A 17754-nucleotide genomic window follows, 5' to 3' on the forward strand; every position below is an offset into this window, starting at 1 on the left:
ATGTTCATATTGAATCTAATAAAATTGGAGAACATATAGTACCTATACAGCCATCTCTTTCCGATAAGAAAGCTCACGGCAAACTGTGCCACGGTGAAATGTTTTATGTACAGTTTACATGTAACCGAACGTCACACTGCTTTTATCCTTAGCGATAGGTAGGGGGGTCCGCTTCAGGATGTGGGGGCCATACCTAATACTGCCCCTCTCTTTGATTTTTTTATATTTTTGTAAAACACTCAAAAACATATTGCTTCTTCAACTTCCATGTTAACACTGTAGCTCCGATCTTGGTTTCTGTCATGTCTAAACGAAGACTTAATATAAAAAAAATGAAATGAAAAAATGAAAAATAGAAATTGTGTAGAACAGGCATGGCCAATTTCAAGTGGGTTACGATTTACTATCCAGTAAGAAAACACTTAGTGACTTACCATAGTTTCCCATAGTCGTTCATCAACTTAAGCAAATATAGTACACCGACACCAATTTCTCATTCGTCGCGGAAATGATGTATTGGTCTCCGTCACCCATCGTCAAACTAATCACGAAGAGGAACTACGCCTCAGTTTAAAGCGTGAGAATTCATTCATGTCCTATTTTTCTCTCACGCAGGCTTCCTCATAGTTAATGTAAAAACAACTTTCACGTAAACCGGTTAAGTAAATAAAAAATAGGAATGGTTAATGCTTTTCCTTGAAAATCTTAATGGAATTATATATTAAATGACTCAATTTCTATGGGCATATGGTGCGATTGATCGAGATCAAAGCGTTGGACATGCCTGTGTATAAGACAATGGCATGGGGTAGGCTGTTAACATTCGACATAAATAGTGCATACTAAACTTTGCCATCCATACTTAATTGTTCCGTTGAATTAAGAATATATATTACAGATGGTGTTAGTTTATTTTTTTAAATTCATTACTAAGTCCTACCTAAACCAAACCATAATGGATAAAAAATATTCTTCAATATATGAAATATCTCAAATATTATATGATTTAATGGCATCATTTTAGATATTTTATAGATAGAAGAATATTTTTTGATTGCTATCCACTATGGCTTGGATTAGGCAGGGTTTAATTGAATTTTAAAAACTGACGAACACTATCTACTCAATGACAACAAGTACATTTGTCTGACAAAGTTTAGTGTGCACTATTTATGTCGGATCTTAACAGCCTACCTCCAACCTTCGCCATTGATATAAGCTTATTTATATAATATAAATACTTTGATTTTAACAAAAATTTTATTAACATGGGTTTTAAGGAATATGCACATATTCAGCAATTAGCAAAGCAGCCATGATTTTGTTGATTTATTACGGTTTGACAATAAATTCGGGAATGTCATAAAAATATACAATAATAAAAGATATACAGTTATAATAATAATATACAAAATTTATACATAATTATTAGAAAAGATCAGGACTGGTTTATTAATATAGTACATCAGTGTCAGCGATCTTGCAAGCTTTCTTTGATATAAGTTTTCTAATATGTGTCAGGCCGAAATTGTGAAACCGTGGTTAAATTAAACATAATTAAAAATACAGTCGGATTATAAATAAAGATCCGAGCTTTCAATGTCATGGGTACAAATTCTGCGTCTGGCAAAATTCACACATTGTTTTTCGATGATAAAGTGGCCAACATACATTTCTGATAAAAACAAAAATCTATTAATACGACCTTGCTCCGCCATCTGGAGGACGTCTCTACCGATGTTGTTCATATATCTGGGAATACGTAATACACGCGAAGACTAGAACGAGTCCGTTAAGAAAATGTGTCAAAGCATGTGGATAGATTCCCACTACAGCGCATCCGTAGGCAAGGAGAAATGGAGTATATTTTATCGTGGGATTGCTGCCAAAAGTTGGCAAGTCGATAATTTAGGTATTTAGAGTTAACGGATTATGTCTGTATATAAATGTATGGTAGGAAAAAATTCAAGGTCACAGATTCGGCGTAACACAATATAAAGCGCGTTTACCATTCATAGATCAAGTACTCATCGGTGCAGTTTTTGCGATTCATGATTCAACTCATTCAAAACAAATTCAAGTTTCAGAATATCTTCAACAATGTCTGTATTTTAAGTAAGTGTTGCCATGAATGAATCTGCACGGAGATAAGAGTGTGGACCGTGCAACATTCACACTGAAAGTGAAGAAAAGATGTTAGATCTGGCTCGGCCACATGCTACACATGCCTCAAGAGAATTTAAACCTGACCTGCCTGTTCTTGTCCGCTATATACCATCCACATGGAATATACAGAGCTACTGAATTTTGCATAAAACAAAAAATAAGACGGGTTTTCATGTATGGCTCGGAAACGGTATGTAAAAATGACTTGGAAACAGTATCCGGCTCATTTAAGCAGAATGTTCTGCGCAGTAACTTCGGTAATACAGAGACGCGATGGACACAGATATTATACCGAGGTGTACATCGTACGGAAGCCCGCACATGGTAATGTCCATCAAAGATGGCTGGACCATCTACAGGATGGATGAATCGCGCATGGCAAACATAGCATAATTCGGGAAGTCGGAAGGTAAGCAAAGACCTGGTCGACCTCATGATAGTGATCGGGTAGACCGGCATGGAGGCAAATGCTGGAGGCTTATACCGGATTATTTGAGTTGTACGAATATGTAGCTTGATCTACAAACGATGAACGCCGTCCGAAAGGCTATATTAACAAAAAATAAATTTACAATATGATAAATTATGTCTATTTTTATATTAATGGGAGAATCATAACTTTTCAAACACGCCTAGGCCTTCGTTGAAGTGGACATTGTTGACGGAGATGGCGGGCTGCCATTTCGCGCAGATGGGGCTCCCCGGGACGAACGGGTCAGATGTTTTTATGTCGATCGGCTCCGACATCAGTGGGATTCGTAACCTGAAAGGAAGATGGAATAAAATGATTATTTCTCTATTGCTTCTTGACAAACCGAAGACTTTAGGAGTTTGGCTATGTCGTTTCAATTTAATCAAACACTTTAAATACATCTTGTATTCATCTTCTTCAAATCAGAATCTTCAGCTGCTACAAGACATCACTTCATAAGTTGGAAAAAGCAATCCCGTTTTTCTCAGCATTGTAGGATCTCGTTGAAGTAATATATCCTTTTTAACACTACAAGCCATGAGGCATAATGATAATAGTGTAATATATTTATTAAGGCCATGCATTAGTTGAGGCACGGTCTAAAAAGATCGTTGCTAGGCGATGCGCGGATTGCGGGTCGCGGGTGCAAACGACGCCTGTCAAACGAAATATTATTTGTCATATAAATCCAACATACGTCCATTTTATGTTCTGTTTATTGTTCTATTAGTAACAATAATAATATATTCATTGACATGTTTTCTTTTTAAAGTAAATGGGTAACGTTTTTAGTCATCTTTACACGATTTTAGAATTAATTGACCCGTCGCCATCACGCAGCAAAGTGACGTGTTTCTGTCTCGACATTCTCTCACTGAATGGCAGCGAGTCCAAAATTTCGTCGCGCCTACAGTTGAAAATTATTTGGCGTTTCACTGATGCGTCACCTTAATAGAAGAGAAACAATCACACACACCCTGACTGAAACAATCAATTAATAATTACAAGATAAAAAGAACTTTTTATATACGTTTTAAAATTTTCTGTTGAATCATATAAACTTGACTTGACTAGCTTAAACGATCAAAAAAATTTGTACTTGATAGAAATAATACTCAAATGTCATTTTGACATGTCATATTGATTTCCATAGTAACGCACGTCTATATTAATATTATTAATTTAGTTGGTACGACCCCAGACCCCTTAGCAACCAATAATGGTGTCGAAATAACTTTTCATACAAAAAAGAATTAACTGAAAATTAATTCAATTCTACTTAAAGATGGCTAAAAGTATTAAAAAAATGCATTGGCATCGTGTTCTGATGTATTCTAAAAGTTTCAAATGTCTAGCTAGTCAGGAAACTAGTTAAAAATCGATTGCAAGATATGTACCAGACAAAGAACCACTGGACAAATAACAATACGAGCTAAGAAAAACGTTGTAAAATATTGTGACCTCACCGAGATCAAACTCCGGATGAAAGGCCAGCGCCTTACGCACTCGACTATGAGGGCCTTGCATAAGAACAGGTGTTCAATACTCTGCAACTTGCCACATGTCAGTGGTAAAGAGTGGAGATAGGCTGTGGAGATCCGACATGAATATTGCAAACTAAACTTTGTCAGTCAATTTTATTTGTTTCATTGAACAAAGAATACAAATTGCAGACAATATTGCTTAGTTTTTAATATTCAATTGAACGCTGCCTAATCCAATCCATAGTAGATAATAGTTATAAAATATTCGGCTATTTATAAAATATCTAAAATTATGCCATTAAATCATACATAGTTTTAGATATTTTATAGATGGCAGAATATTTCTTATCTATTACGGTTTGGTTAGGAACGGTTTAATTTAGGTTTAAAAACCATCTGTTATTTGTATTCTTAATTCAATGAAAACAAATAAGTATGACTGACATAGCGTGCAATTTTTGTAAGATTTCCAAAGCATATCTAAACTCTTATGGTTTGGTCTAGGGTTTAATTGAATTTATTAACTAACCAATACCGTCTGCAAATTGTAGTCTTAGTTCAATGAAAACAAATAAGTATGACTGACAAAGTAAACTGTGCACTCACGACTCAACTTAAATTGGTCAACATTCAAATGTCATCGTTTGAACGCGACGATTGTTCGGGTCTGATTCTGAATTCAAAATGAACATTATTGTCACCTGTACGCGTGTAGGAACATTCTGGGCGGATCGGTGTCTGTTTTATCGCTGTACGTGAAGTCGCCGACTATCGTGTGACCCAACAGATGGCAGTGCAATCTCAATTGGTGCCGCCGTCCTGGAAAACAAATGAATATATAACATTACATTTAAAGTATATATGAGGCGTAGAGTTACAAAACCCGCTCTAGAGACTTTTTTGAGTTTTGAGTAAATGACGAAAAACTGTTTTGGGCATATCATGATGATTTAAGTGTAATTTTAGATAATATATTTCTTCCGTTACATACGGAAAAGTATAATAAAATGTCAAATCCAATGTATAAGCTGTATTTATTCAAATAAATGCATTTTAATTATCCCAAGAGCGGTCTTTGTCAGTCTCTACCTGACAGAGCGGCGTTCGACGCGGAATTTTTTAAAAAGAGCGGAGTTTGTCGCACAATGGTACATTGTCGACAGGAGATGATAGTTTAGTAGCGGTCCGTATTTATTTTAATTATGTAATATATTTTCGAATTTAATTTGTCTAGAAAATATTTTGTAGCCATTCTTACCTAATGGTAGCTGTATATTTTTCGCATTGTACCTACATATTTAGCTGTTATATTGGTATGTAATATTTTTTAAAAATAGTGGTATTTACTTTTCTTGAAAATATTTTTTTTTGATTTAAAAAAATAGTTATTTAGTTGAATATTGCCTACTTTTTACTATGTCAAATTGCCTTTGTGAAACTTTTTAATTTTAATATGTTAATGTCATGTACTTACTTTTATTCTATAATAAACAAAAAAAACCATTATCAAAAAATGTTACTTTTTCTGGAGACAATTAGTTATTACCTACATACCATGCAAATTATTTGTTTAATAGGTAACTAATCTTTTATCATTATATAAGTGCCCTAATAATTCTTAATAATTTTAATATTAATGACCATATTTTGAATCAGAAAGATATTTTTAAACCCTTAAAAGGTAATTATAAGATAATTTGAAATAACAATAACTATTTTTTTAATAATATCAATAGCATAAATAAAAAAACCCAGCGGACTTAAGTACCGGCCTTTACCTAGCTAATCCCTGTATTACCTGTGTCCCCAAATTCCATGTCTGTGGGAAACCCACCATTAACTACCAACCTATTTATTAAATTTAAAAATAAAACGATAATATTTTTAAGCTATATTATTCATAATCTACTTAGGTATATTAGATATTTTATATCATTTAATTCAGAAACCAAATCCGATAAACAAAAGTCGCGAAGTATGAGCTTACTTATTTTCCCACATAAATATTTATTACCTATATTCTGTTGTTCTTGCTACTTTTTATATACAAATAATAGTAAACGTGGAATTTCTGAAATTTATTGCAAAAACGTATTATAAAAGTAACGGTATTTCTACAAGATAGCACAGCATTGTTAACTATGTGTCGTTATTACAACTAAGCTAATCTACAAATTAATAAACATATTTGAATTAAAATTCATTATCGTTCATATTAACGAATGATACAATTTTATGACGAAAAAAACTTGTCCCGTGGAAATAATGATGAGGAATGTCATTTTTTATCAAGGGAGATGAAAAAACTAACCTAACGTAACATAACCTACTAAATCTATCATTTGTATAGTACAAATTATCAAACAAAAAGCATTTCTCCGACAGAAAATAGTTTTCCTTTAATTATATTTTTGACACAAACCAAATAATGATAAAAACGTGTAAGAACCTTATGATATTTTATTATATCACACAGAATATTAAATATAAATGACAACAAAAAATATACGTAAAACTAGAAAATAATATGAGCCACCACTGGGTTATTCATGACAATACAGCAAAATATAGTCAATTTTTAAATACGTTTCTTGGCGTAACAGGCTACATCTCAAAGCAGCTGAATTTTTCAAACGCTTCCTTGATTGTTCTTGTTGAGATTCCGTCACACTAACTATTGAAACATTCATTATTAAAAGTAAAAAATAGTAAAATAATTGAAGCAAAATTATGACGCGCACGAGAAAACGGTTTGACGGTTTGTATGGAGATTAAAGGTTTCGTGAAGAGTCATTATTTAAATCGCGGCGTCTGATTGGCCGGTTACGCAGAGAGGGTTTTACCAGAACAAATTTATTTTAAGAGCGGGTTTAGTCAGTCTCCTCGATATTTATTTTGATTTTTTGAAGAAACAGAGAGGAATTTAAAACTCTCACCTAGAACAGAAGATAGGTCTTACGAAAGAGCTCCTGCGTACATTCATAACTATTTTTTTTGAAAAATCGCCCAGAGCGGGTTTTGTAACTCTACGCCTCATATGTAACAAACCACTACATATATACATCTATAATCGGCATCTCCTGTCATCGGATAAAATTGAGTATTTAATGCTATCAAATAGATACAAATTAAAATTTATTTTACATATTATAGTGAACATAAAAAATCAAAAATTCAAGGCGTTCATAATATGTCATAAATTTTAGTTAAGAAAAGTAAAAGAATTAGTTAACCAAAAAACAGCGTAAGATAAGTAAAAAAAGTGTATATAGAACAAATAGAACTAAGTAACCCCCTAAACTCGGTCTCACACAAATGGAATATATCAATATCAAAGTGATTTACAGGTGTTCCTTTTGTTATTAATTCGAATCGTTTTTATGTAACGGACTTTCGGCTTTAACCAACACACCTTCACCTGCATTAGTCCATTATAGCGAGGTTCTACTGTAATGTTTAATAAAGTGCAGAAAATAATATACATATAAAGACATTGCTAAAAAAATCACGATTGATTACCAGTCAGCGGCTTCATCAAGACCTTGGTGGCCGGTTGTCCGTCGTAGAGACCCTGCTCTAGGACCAAGATTCTAGTGGAGGCGTCTTTCGGCTTGATGCAGTCGGGTCCAGCGCCGCACATCCGTTTGCTCGAGTCCAGATAGTTCTTATCGTAACCTTTCAAAAAAGATAAAAATATGATACTAATAAACATTACAACGCGTTACTAAAATAATATATTAAGCTTGTCGAATGTGTCGATTGTAGGATGTATTTTAGTTGATCGCCCCATGGGTTCATAGGAATTGAATTAGTCGAAATATATTATGATTTCATTGGGATTTTGAAATTTCCTATTTTAATTGCCTTAATCGGCTTGTGAAAGTAGTTATCAAATTACACATGACGAAGCCTGCATAACCTTGTCGTATCACTTGCTTCATATTGTATCACTCACGGCCTACCGCAGAAGTGAGAGAAAGTAAAGATGTGAATAACCGTATTTTAAACTGAGGTAAGTATACCCTTGCTGTCATGGCTCCCATATCTTTGTTGGGCCCCCCTACCCAGGCTAGGGTTGAAGGTAGTGGGACTTTTTACAGAATCGTTTTCTAAATGTTGTCTTAGGTAAAATTAAGTGTATTCGGTGTATTTTTAGTGATTTTTATGTATTGTTGAATAAATCCTATGGAGTTGTTGAATATCGACTCACAGTAATCAAAAATTGCATCACACAACTAAATATTTTAAAATTTTAAGACTCTACAAATAAAATAGCACTTTTTTCCTCATTAGGGCAAATTTGTAATGTGTGTATCTCATTTATTACGTCGACCTGTTACGGCGGGCCCCTAGGCAGCCCCCCCCGAAATGGTGCGACCTTGTGCTTGCCCTGAGCCTAACACTGGGGCTTGATGGGGTAAAATAAGTAAGTAAACAGACCATCCTTCGGAGATAAGACCAGAACAAGCTTCTGGTTGTCTTATAATTGGGAGTTAGCTACATGTTAATTGACAGTAAAAATATAGAATTCTTGTTCTGTTTTTCTTCCAAGGGTCATTGTATTCCTCAGATGTTGAGTCCAATAATAATTCAATGGTCTGTGGTAAAAAAAAAATCCTCTCACCTATAGCTACGTTAATCTGCTGGACTTCGACGTTCAGATGCCCTCGGAGCAGCGCCAGGTAGTATTTGTCGACCATCCGACCTTCAAACAGTTTTGATGCCTGCGCAGAAACAGCTTTGTTCTTTCCAAGACAGATGACGCCGCTGGTAGCGTAGTCCAATCGATGTATAAAATGGTATCCATGCTTCAGGTGGGGTTCTCTGATGATTGGCACTGGTTCAAGGATTCGGTGCAGGGTATTCTGAAGAGAAATACAGTATTATATTGTGGTGATTTCATGTTTTTAGGGTGTTGAATTGGTAACCATGGAATATTTTTATACTGTAGGTGGGTGTTATGTAAGATGGCAGCCAGTTTGATGTTTTATTATAATGCACAAGGCACCGGCTTCTCATATCAAGAGTTCTGGGTTCGAATCCTGGTAAAGTCAAAATAAGTCTATGTGATTTTCTTAAACCTGGATGTTTTTGTGATGCGTTTCATGACTATCATTTGGTGACCATGTGGCATTTTACATAAAACAGTTTTTACGCTTATACCATTTAGAACAACAGTGCAACATCTCTCGACACCGTTTTGTCACATGGTTTTGGCGCACTGATACTATTCCATCACATGCTCTTTGCGTGTTGACTTGACATACGAGATACTCTACGTCTGGCACTATTGAGAGGAATTAAAAGCTTTCTATTCTGTTTCTCCTCCTCACAATACTTCTAAAATCGAAATAATGCTCGTCGTCGGCTTTCGCAGAGGTTTAGGCATTTTAATATTAATAAAACTCCACGCTATATCGAACACACACTGAATTATGGGTGCAGGGAATGTAATAGAGGGAAAATGAATGCGGGGGAGGGTTTTAGTTCCAGAATCGACTGTAGTGACGTAGAAAATTTGATATAGAAGCCCTGCAGTGCAGTGTTTTTATAAAATGTAGAGTTGGTTGTTTGCTTATGTGATTGTTCAAATCAAATCAGAAAATAGGTGAATTATGTGAGTATTGTAAGATGCAATATAGGTAATGGCTGGAACCACGTACTTAGGTCATTAACAGGTGCATATACATTTTAATTCTTTAGGACGTCAGGTTTGGAAAGCATCCCTCGCGATAGCAGGCAAAAATGTCTCAAGAGCAGAAGTGACCTACAAGATTAAAGAGAGTGTAAAGCGAGCATGATTTGTAGAAAGGCAGTCGGAAAATAATTGTTTGATGCAAGGTCTGGACAAAAACGAATAGTGATAGTAAGATAGACAAAGGCCCTCCTCCCACGGAGCAACTGAAATCCAAAGGAACTGAAACTAAAATTCCAACCAGTATCTAGCTAATGTATTTCAATGGCGGCTCGCTGACGGTGAGACTGGAATCTGGTCGCGAAGAGACGCAACATGCTAGTTGCCCGGTCTCCCAAGTTTCCAGTCACTGTAAAACAGCGGTACCAATATCAGTAGATTCGGTGAAAAATCATATTTTCTTACCAAAATTGGTAGCACTGCGTAACAAGTGTCATGCCATAAAAACCATAACAACCCAAGATGTCAAAAGTACAAGATGAGCACAATTGAAATAGCCTAATTGTATTCGAGTAAACGCAGCAGCGTTCACTTTTTGTACAAAACAGCTGATGGTCCAGTTTGAGGCTATGTGATTATTATTTCAAGTGGGTTTCAGTAGCGCCGTGTGCGAAGCATCACATTGGCCAGTTTATGAGTTCCATCACCAACCAATTGTCAGATTTCAATTGCGCTGTGGGAGGAGGGCCTTCCGAGTACGATAGAATTTCTACGGCAGAATTTGAAATTTATTGTTTTTGTGTTAAATATAAAGTTAGTAGTACCTAACTATGTTGTGTTTAAATTTGGTAGTCATACTGAGTAGCGACACGATGGTATAACGTTTCATAGTTAAGTTGATAATAATAAAATCGAGGTTCTACTGTGCGGTACACGCAAAAAACACGGCTTCATTTTGCCGAAAAATAGGCGCTCTCTTTATATCATTACTCTGAGGTTTGATGAAAAATTATTGAAAGGAAAAAAGTTACTTAATTGTCTGAAAAATAAAACATCAAAGAAATTTCTCTGGACGTGCCCCAAAATAAGCCTGTAGTAAACCTCGGAAGGATCCGAGACCCATATTCAAGAATATTACGCACTAACGAGACGTAGAGTGTACGTATGCCACGCCATCTTTAGATTAATAAAGTCTGAGCATATCTTTTTGGACAAGCAATGAGTGGTCCATTGTTCAGCTGTCAAAAGCAGATCCCAGATTGCTTGACATAATGATTTGCCCTTTCTCGTTTCAAATCGAATTAGAAAAAATTCTCAAGTCAAATATATATTAACTATCAGTGTTATTTTTAAATAATATACATTCCTGTTAGTTATCAGCACACAAAAACCGGTGGTAATATCGATTTCCAAAAAAATGTAGCATTGATCTATGCATTACATCATGTAACTCATCGATCCAAATCACACCATTCCCTGTGTGAACACGACAGACGCATCAGTATGAGCACTCTATAGAACAATGACAGGTCATCCATAGACAACAACGGGAGAGGCGGAAAATATGGGACCAGTCGTTGTGAATGTATCGGCATTCTACTTGAGTCGGCAATGACGTATGACATTTTGGATTCTTGAATGCTATACCTGTCAGTGTTGTTCTTATGTTTAAGAATTTTAAGTTCATTGCAGATAGGTACCATTATGAAGGATTGTTATGATATTCATCAGTGATTAGGCCAAAGGAATCCTACAATGAAACCAGACATGGCGATTTTATAATAAAATTTCAATACAATACAGCGATATGGCTCGATTTAGATACTTACTCTATCGTTTTCGTCATCGGAATTGATGAGTAGGTCAAACGGCTTGTCAACTATGAGAAAATTCTCACTATCGTATAAAATGGCCACGCTTTGATCCATATTGAATAGTTTATATTATTGAGGTGTGGATTGATAAAAATATTTTTTATTATATTACACTTTCATCTATGCTCTATAGGTAGTCCCTCAAAATAATTAATTAAGTAGTAAAAAATATTTCAATTTTATTATTAGACTTTTGATAAAACAAATGAGCGGTAGGTTTTTTAAATGTATTCAAAAGGTAATTGAATGTAAATTATTTTCAGCTATGTAAATAGCTATTTTATAAAAATGATGCAATATTTTGACGTTTGATACAATATTTTAGTTGATAATTTGATTTATTATTAAAGATACGTTGCAATAAACGTAAAAAAGTCACTTAAAAACACGCACAATTCATTTATGAGAAAACAACTAAATTATTTGAATAATCAGGGTTAAATTAATCAAAATCATATAGAAGAGAGTTTAATTGTCACTTTTGTGCAGTCATTGTTAGATTTGATCGTTAATCATTGTGAATGTCTGGCGTATGTCTCCGTTGCTGCCTTCTCGAGTCTCGATTTCTTTCTTCGTCCTCCCTCGCCGCGGTTACCTCCTCGGACGAGAATCCATATAGATAGGGGGTGATGAAATCCGCGAACTTCTTCAACGCCCAGTAGGCCACGATGCCGATGACAACCTGAATCAATCGATCAAAGATGAAAATCAGCCAATCCATTTCTAACCTAACTCTCAACGTGGTCGACCCGCGGCAATTTCACCATTTTTGAGGTTATCAAAGTGAATTACTGGTTAAAATCAGCAGCGGTATATAATTGTTAATGTCTGCGCGCCAATTATGATCAATATTGGGGGCTATTATTCAGAAATCGATAAAATATTCGGATATTTTCGACGACACGATACGCAAATCAGCTGTGTGACAGGTTGCTTGTAAAATTATACTTTTTTTTTTTTTTTTAATTCGAACGCTACTCTCGCTCGTCTGAAATTCATGTAAAGTAATGCAAAATCTACAGTAAATGAATTCAGAGAATAATTATTATTAAAATATTCTATTAACTAATCCATAGTTGTAATAGGTACTACTATAAAATAATGTGATGAACTCAATTTTATTCTACCTAATAAATGGACACAATTTATGACTTAAATAATATATAATTTTTATTATTATAAAAGCTACTTACCTACCTACAGATACCACCACGAAAACAATTTTTTCATTCAATGTTTTTATTATTTTTAAAATCCTCCTAAATCTTATAATTATTTTAAACTATGGAAGAAGATCACGTAGCTGGTAGGTACCTACGGACATACCTATAAACTTATCTGTAGAATGTAATGACATTGGAAGAATGGCTAAAAATGGAACTACGAATTACAATAGGACGCTATATTGAAAAACGTCATTCGATGATTAGATTGTGTCTGTTACGAGTCGTGATTGGGTAGTTTTCGACAGTAGCTCCCTCATCCCATTCTCCAGATAACTTTGTAGGTACGGTAGGTCGGTAGGTACCTATGTGGAGTGAAGAGCCAATCACAATTGTTATAAAACAGCACTGCAGGCGAAATAATAACAAAGGAGGATGCCATCCTCAATACATGCAACATAAAAAATCATTTTAAGTGCAAAACATGTATGTTAATCCTTTTAACATTATGTCTACCAAAAGAAGTCGAGATCAATTTTCCGAATTTAATTATTGTCTTGATGGTGCAAGAATTGGAAGTTGCTTCAAGTATACACATTGGAAATTATTTGTCTGGTTTTCCGTAAATCTATTTTGAATGTGGCAGCTCTCGGAGGTGCTCGATTTCCCTGGTGGTAATCCTGGTAAGCTCGGCAAAAATAGCGACGCCATATTGGAATTGTCAAACATCCGAATGCAGCTAGTAAAATGCACCTTGTACAATTGCCAATAATCGTTTTGTGACCGCTCTAATACGCTCTATCTACAACAGATTGAATGTTTAATAAACAAACAGTGATTTTGCATCCAGGCGTACGTCGTGTGGATGATGTATCACGAGGAGAAAAGTCCCAGTCGTGATGGTGCGGCCGTGAAAATGTCAGACCGCTCCGACAAAATGTCGCATTCCGGGGACGGCGGAGCGCCGAGCGCCCCCAAAAGTGACCGAGCGCAAGAAGACTGCCCGCCGGACGATATCATTGACAAAATCGCCGCGCTGCCGCATCAAATTATGGAGAAATTGAGCCGGGAACTGTCCGATGTTGACACCGACGACCTGGTCGACGGCGAACTGACGGAAGTCAGCCCCGGTCTCGGACTCTTGGCCGGCTTAGCTGACGCTGCAAAGTACCAAACGTGTGTCTCCATCAATGCAATGCAAGAGGTTTGTCAAAAAAACTCAAAATAAACCCGAATACCCCACATTTCTGACACCTCCCATGAGTTCAACCAAAAATCGTGTCTTTTATACTTATTACGTATTTTATCAAATATTTATCAATTACAACTGTCAATATTTATTAATTTTGTATATTTTTATTCAAAAACTACATTAATTGATTGTTTTAAACAGTAAAAACCTTTAAATATAATATTGTATTGAATTATGTGATTATATTGGGCGGTTTTTCCCCATTTTAATGCAGACAGATAAAGAAATGTGCATAAATATTGTTAAAAATAACAATTTTGATTACTGTCATTTTAAATGATTGATATTGTATGTCAATTATCGATTCATTCATCCGGAAAATTGTCAAAAATTAATCGTATTTTTTTATATGCGAAGTGCATTTCCAAAATGGCTGACCCTTTCCATATAAATTTTGACAAACTCTCGACGACAGCTTGTCAAAATTCTCAATAGTTTATCTATTTCGCCCGATTGTAAACAAATGATAACATAAAACAAACAATTATCTAATTGATTATTTGCGTATTGCACGCGGAGCGCCGTCTTTCGGTGTAATATGAGTCGGGGTAAATAATAAAGGAGTCGTCATATTTTGTAAATGTCAGTGAACTTTGAGTGCAATATGCACTATTGTCTACCCGAAATTTAATTTTTTTCACACACTTTTGTTTTATAAAGACGACATTGCGACGGAAATTGTTGTCATTTTACAATAAAACGTTGACCTACTAATATTTGACATAAATAATGCAATATAATTATTATATTATTGTAATGTTTGTTTAATCAACAGTCAAAATGCAGTGATAAATAATTGTTGATTGTAGATTAAAAACAAATACACCTCTCTAATCTATAGGGATATTTGAACATAAACAAATAAACGGAAACAGTACAAGTCTGTTACTGGAAGCCAGGCGAGAACAGCGGCAATTTTCATTGTCAATTTCGGCAAGAATTCATGAATTCAATAATTTTAACTGAACCTAACAAATAATCCAGTATATCGGCTATTTTCAAAATTTGTTTGCCGCTGGCTTCCACTAAACCATGGAAACAATTACCTTTGGAAGATTCATAGATAGAGCCTTCTCCAAAGAAGTTGATGGAAACCTCCACTACCTTGTCGTCCAGTGTGTAAGACACCGATTTACTATCCACTGGCTGTTTATGTGATCGTTTCACTTCCACTACTACACTACCAATATACTATTGTCATTGGGCCTCATGGCCAGTTGTAGTGTTCAAATATAGTGTCATAAAAATTTGTCGTAACAATTCACCATGAGCTGTCGTATTGGAAAGAGATGTCCGTATAGCATTGAGATAAAAAATGACACATTCGTGGAACATTACAAGACAGTAATGTTCCAATTTTATTTGATTCAATATATTAATTTAATATTGATCGGTTTCAAATATCTGATAATACGGCTGTCTTTATTATCAGATATTTGATAGGACTTGATACTTACGAGCACCTACTTGCTAATCTACTTTTCAATCATTCAGAATTTTATTTAAATAAATTTCGAATTTACTTACCTACCTATTATTTTCTTCTGTCTATCCCTTGTATTCCTGTGGTTTTTATTACGTATATATAATTGTTTTATTTAGAAATGAATTCGATCTCGACACTATACGGCCATCGGTTTCCGAAATGAAAGCTCACGGTGAACTGTGATACGGCCAACTGCGTATGTGCAATTTTATGGTTACGAAGAATTTCAACAAAATTTTGGATTTTTTAAATGTATGTGAATCGTGAGCGGTGAATTTGAAGGAGCCTCACCCGTTGTTTTTGCTCGATTGGATTGTCCGTCTGAGATATCTTTGTATGACAATATTTTTCTATGGCTTTGTATAAGTGGTGGTATTTAAAATCTATTTAGGGTTCGCTAATGGGTGCTATGACATGGTGCAAGTCGTCACCGGGAGAGCGACAACCTGTGGTGGGCCATTTGGCATATCTTTAATATCAGGCATGTCCAACTTCAAGTAGGCTGTGTTCTGCCATCCGGTATCAAAACTGGCAATGATCTACCGCACACTCCCAACGGTCATTCATCAACTCTTTATATTTGGCCGAAATTATGAGAAAAGTAATAACAAAACCTGAAAAGTTCCGTATTAATCAATATGTATTTTGAAAATACACACTTTTCATTTGGGTTCGCTGCATATTGTTCGCAATCTGTTGGGATAGTTGGTTATCAGATCACCGACGTCTTTCAGTTTGGTTGTTGAGCCGCTTGCGGTGTTTGCAGAGGTTGGTTATAGAAACCTGCTATACGCCACGCCTCCAATCATTATGAGCTGGAGTAGGCAGCCTTTCTGCGCTTGATAGTAGATTGTAGCCGTCTTGACTTATTGACTCGTTGTAAAACCTTCTCATTGGTATTGTGATCTGCCCGCAAATTATCATGGTACGTCGATACAGCCACATCTCGAATGGCTCCAGTCTTACTGTATCTTCTTCCACTTCCGAGAATCCCTGTCTTAAATACTTGTCCAAAAACAATTTCCAATAGTTTGCGATGACGATTGAGACAGCCAAGTTTTATATGTACAGGCGGCTCTCGACTTTCGCATGTACCTAATTGGTTCCTGAAAATGTGTTCGAATGTTGAATGTTTAAAATATTTATCAATGGGTATAATAAAGTTAACGAGGCGTATTAGCAATCAGGTGTTTTCTTTGTAAACTTGTCAAGAGATAGTTGAATACCACCCTTTTACGTATTTGAGAAGGTGACTGGGAGCGTAGGGGAGAGGAGTAACTGCATGGAAGCGCACAGTTTTTGCACTATCAACAAAATTTTAAATTTTAAGAAATATACGAATTAGCGACTTGTGTGAAAGTAAAATGTTCGAAAGTCGAGGGCTGCCTGTGAAATAATAAATTTATATAAAATTTAGGACTAGGAGAATTTTTGCTGAGGCATACCATACGGCTTTATTCTGTTCCTAATTTACTCCGTCGAGCCTTAATATTCTGTAAGTCAGAGAGGTTTTCTGCTACGTTTAGCGATATGTGTCACGTGTTCTGCTTGACGAAAAAGCTTGAGAGTCTCTGAATTAAAGTATGATATTAATACGTGCGTTTTGCGTTGGTGTTTCAGTCGAGCACGGGCGATGCGGACGCAAGCGCATCGCCATCGTTGCGGGCCGACACCGAGACGAAGGGAGCCGATGCTGACTCTCACTCGGAGGACGAGGCCGACGACGACCGAGATGAAGACATGTCGGAAGACGAAGAGGAGGAAGAAGACGAAGACGATGAGGAGGGTGATTCCACGTCAGACGGCTCGCCCGCCGCCGACGGTGACTGGACAGAACTCGAGGATAACGGTGAGCTAATATCTATCTAATATTCATAATTTACTTACATAGCATTGAAAATGAGTTGAATATGCTAAATTTACCATTACACCCATAACCGTATCTGGCGACAGCTGTCCTAACTACCGTAACCCCTTTTGCAATTTTTAAAACAATCTTTCAATTGTTATTAATAAGTCATCATTCACTTATTAAAATGTATGCCGTACACTGTCCATATACACTTGGATACGTCATCAGTCGACTGCCATCTATAGTCAGGCTGCCGCATTAAATGGCGAGTTCCAATGGTAGTGCTAATTATTACTTAACTTTGGATGCAATATAGTAACCTGTCGTCGGTGACTTTCACACTGCCAAGCCTCCAAATCTTGATGCTGAA

General features: G+C 35.8%; 2 protein-coding genes across 3 annotated transcripts in view; one reads left to right on the forward strand and one right to left on the reverse strand.

The window, feature by feature from the left end:
- Positions 1 to 1648: 1648 nt before the first annotated feature.
- On the reverse strand, positions 1649 to 12578 carry LOC147076872 (pseudouridylate synthase RPUSD1-like). The gene is made up of 5 exons (XM_085940546.1): positions 11587 to 12578; positions 8747 to 8987; positions 7642 to 7797; positions 4824 to 4941; positions 1649 to 2929 (listed from the first exon to the last, which is right to left on the reverse strand). The coding sequence occupies exons 1-5, from the start codon at positions 11683 to 11685 to the stop codon at positions 2779 to 2781; spliced, it is 765 nt and encodes a 254-aa protein (XP_085796672.1). The 5' UTR covers positions 11686 to 12578; the 3' UTR covers positions 1649 to 2778.
- Positions 12579 to 13503: 925 nt separating this feature from the next.
- LOC147076873 (uncharacterized) overlaps positions 13504 to 17754 on the forward strand; it is a 51097-nt gene continuing 46846 nt past the window's right edge. For both annotated transcript variants that reach the window (XM_085940547.1, XM_085940549.1), the window contains exons 1-2: positions 13504 to 13998; positions 17153 to 17381. In XM_085940547.1, the coding sequence (XP_085796673.1) occupies positions 13660 to 13998; positions 17153 to 17381 (568 nt within the window). In that variant the 5' untranslated portion in view covers positions 13504 to 13659. The remainder of the gene's footprint in view (positions 13999 to 17152; positions 17382 to 17754) is intronic.

This window comes from Rhyacophila brunnea, unplaced genomic scaffold (assembly GCF_057557595.1).
Source record: "Rhyacophila brunnea isolate RB1 unplaced genomic scaffold, BYU_Rbru_1.0 scaffold_13, whole genome shotgun sequence".
Lineage (NCBI taxonomy): Eukaryota > Metazoa > Arthropoda > Insecta > Trichoptera > Rhyacophilidae > Rhyacophila > Rhyacophila brunnea.

Coding starts and splice junctions, on each gene's coding strand:
- LOC147076872 (XM_085940546.1), bottom strand. CDS start 11,685: ATGGATCAAAGCGTGGCCATTTTATACGATAGTGAGAATTTTCTCATA. Junction 8,988..11,586: donor CCGATGACGAAAACGATAGA/GTAAGTATCTAA, acceptor ATTTCTCTTCAG/AATACCCTGCACCGAATCCT. Junction 2,930..4,823: donor ATGTTCCTACACGCGTACAG/GTGACAATAATG, acceptor TCTTCCTTTCAG/GTTACGAATCCCACTGATGT.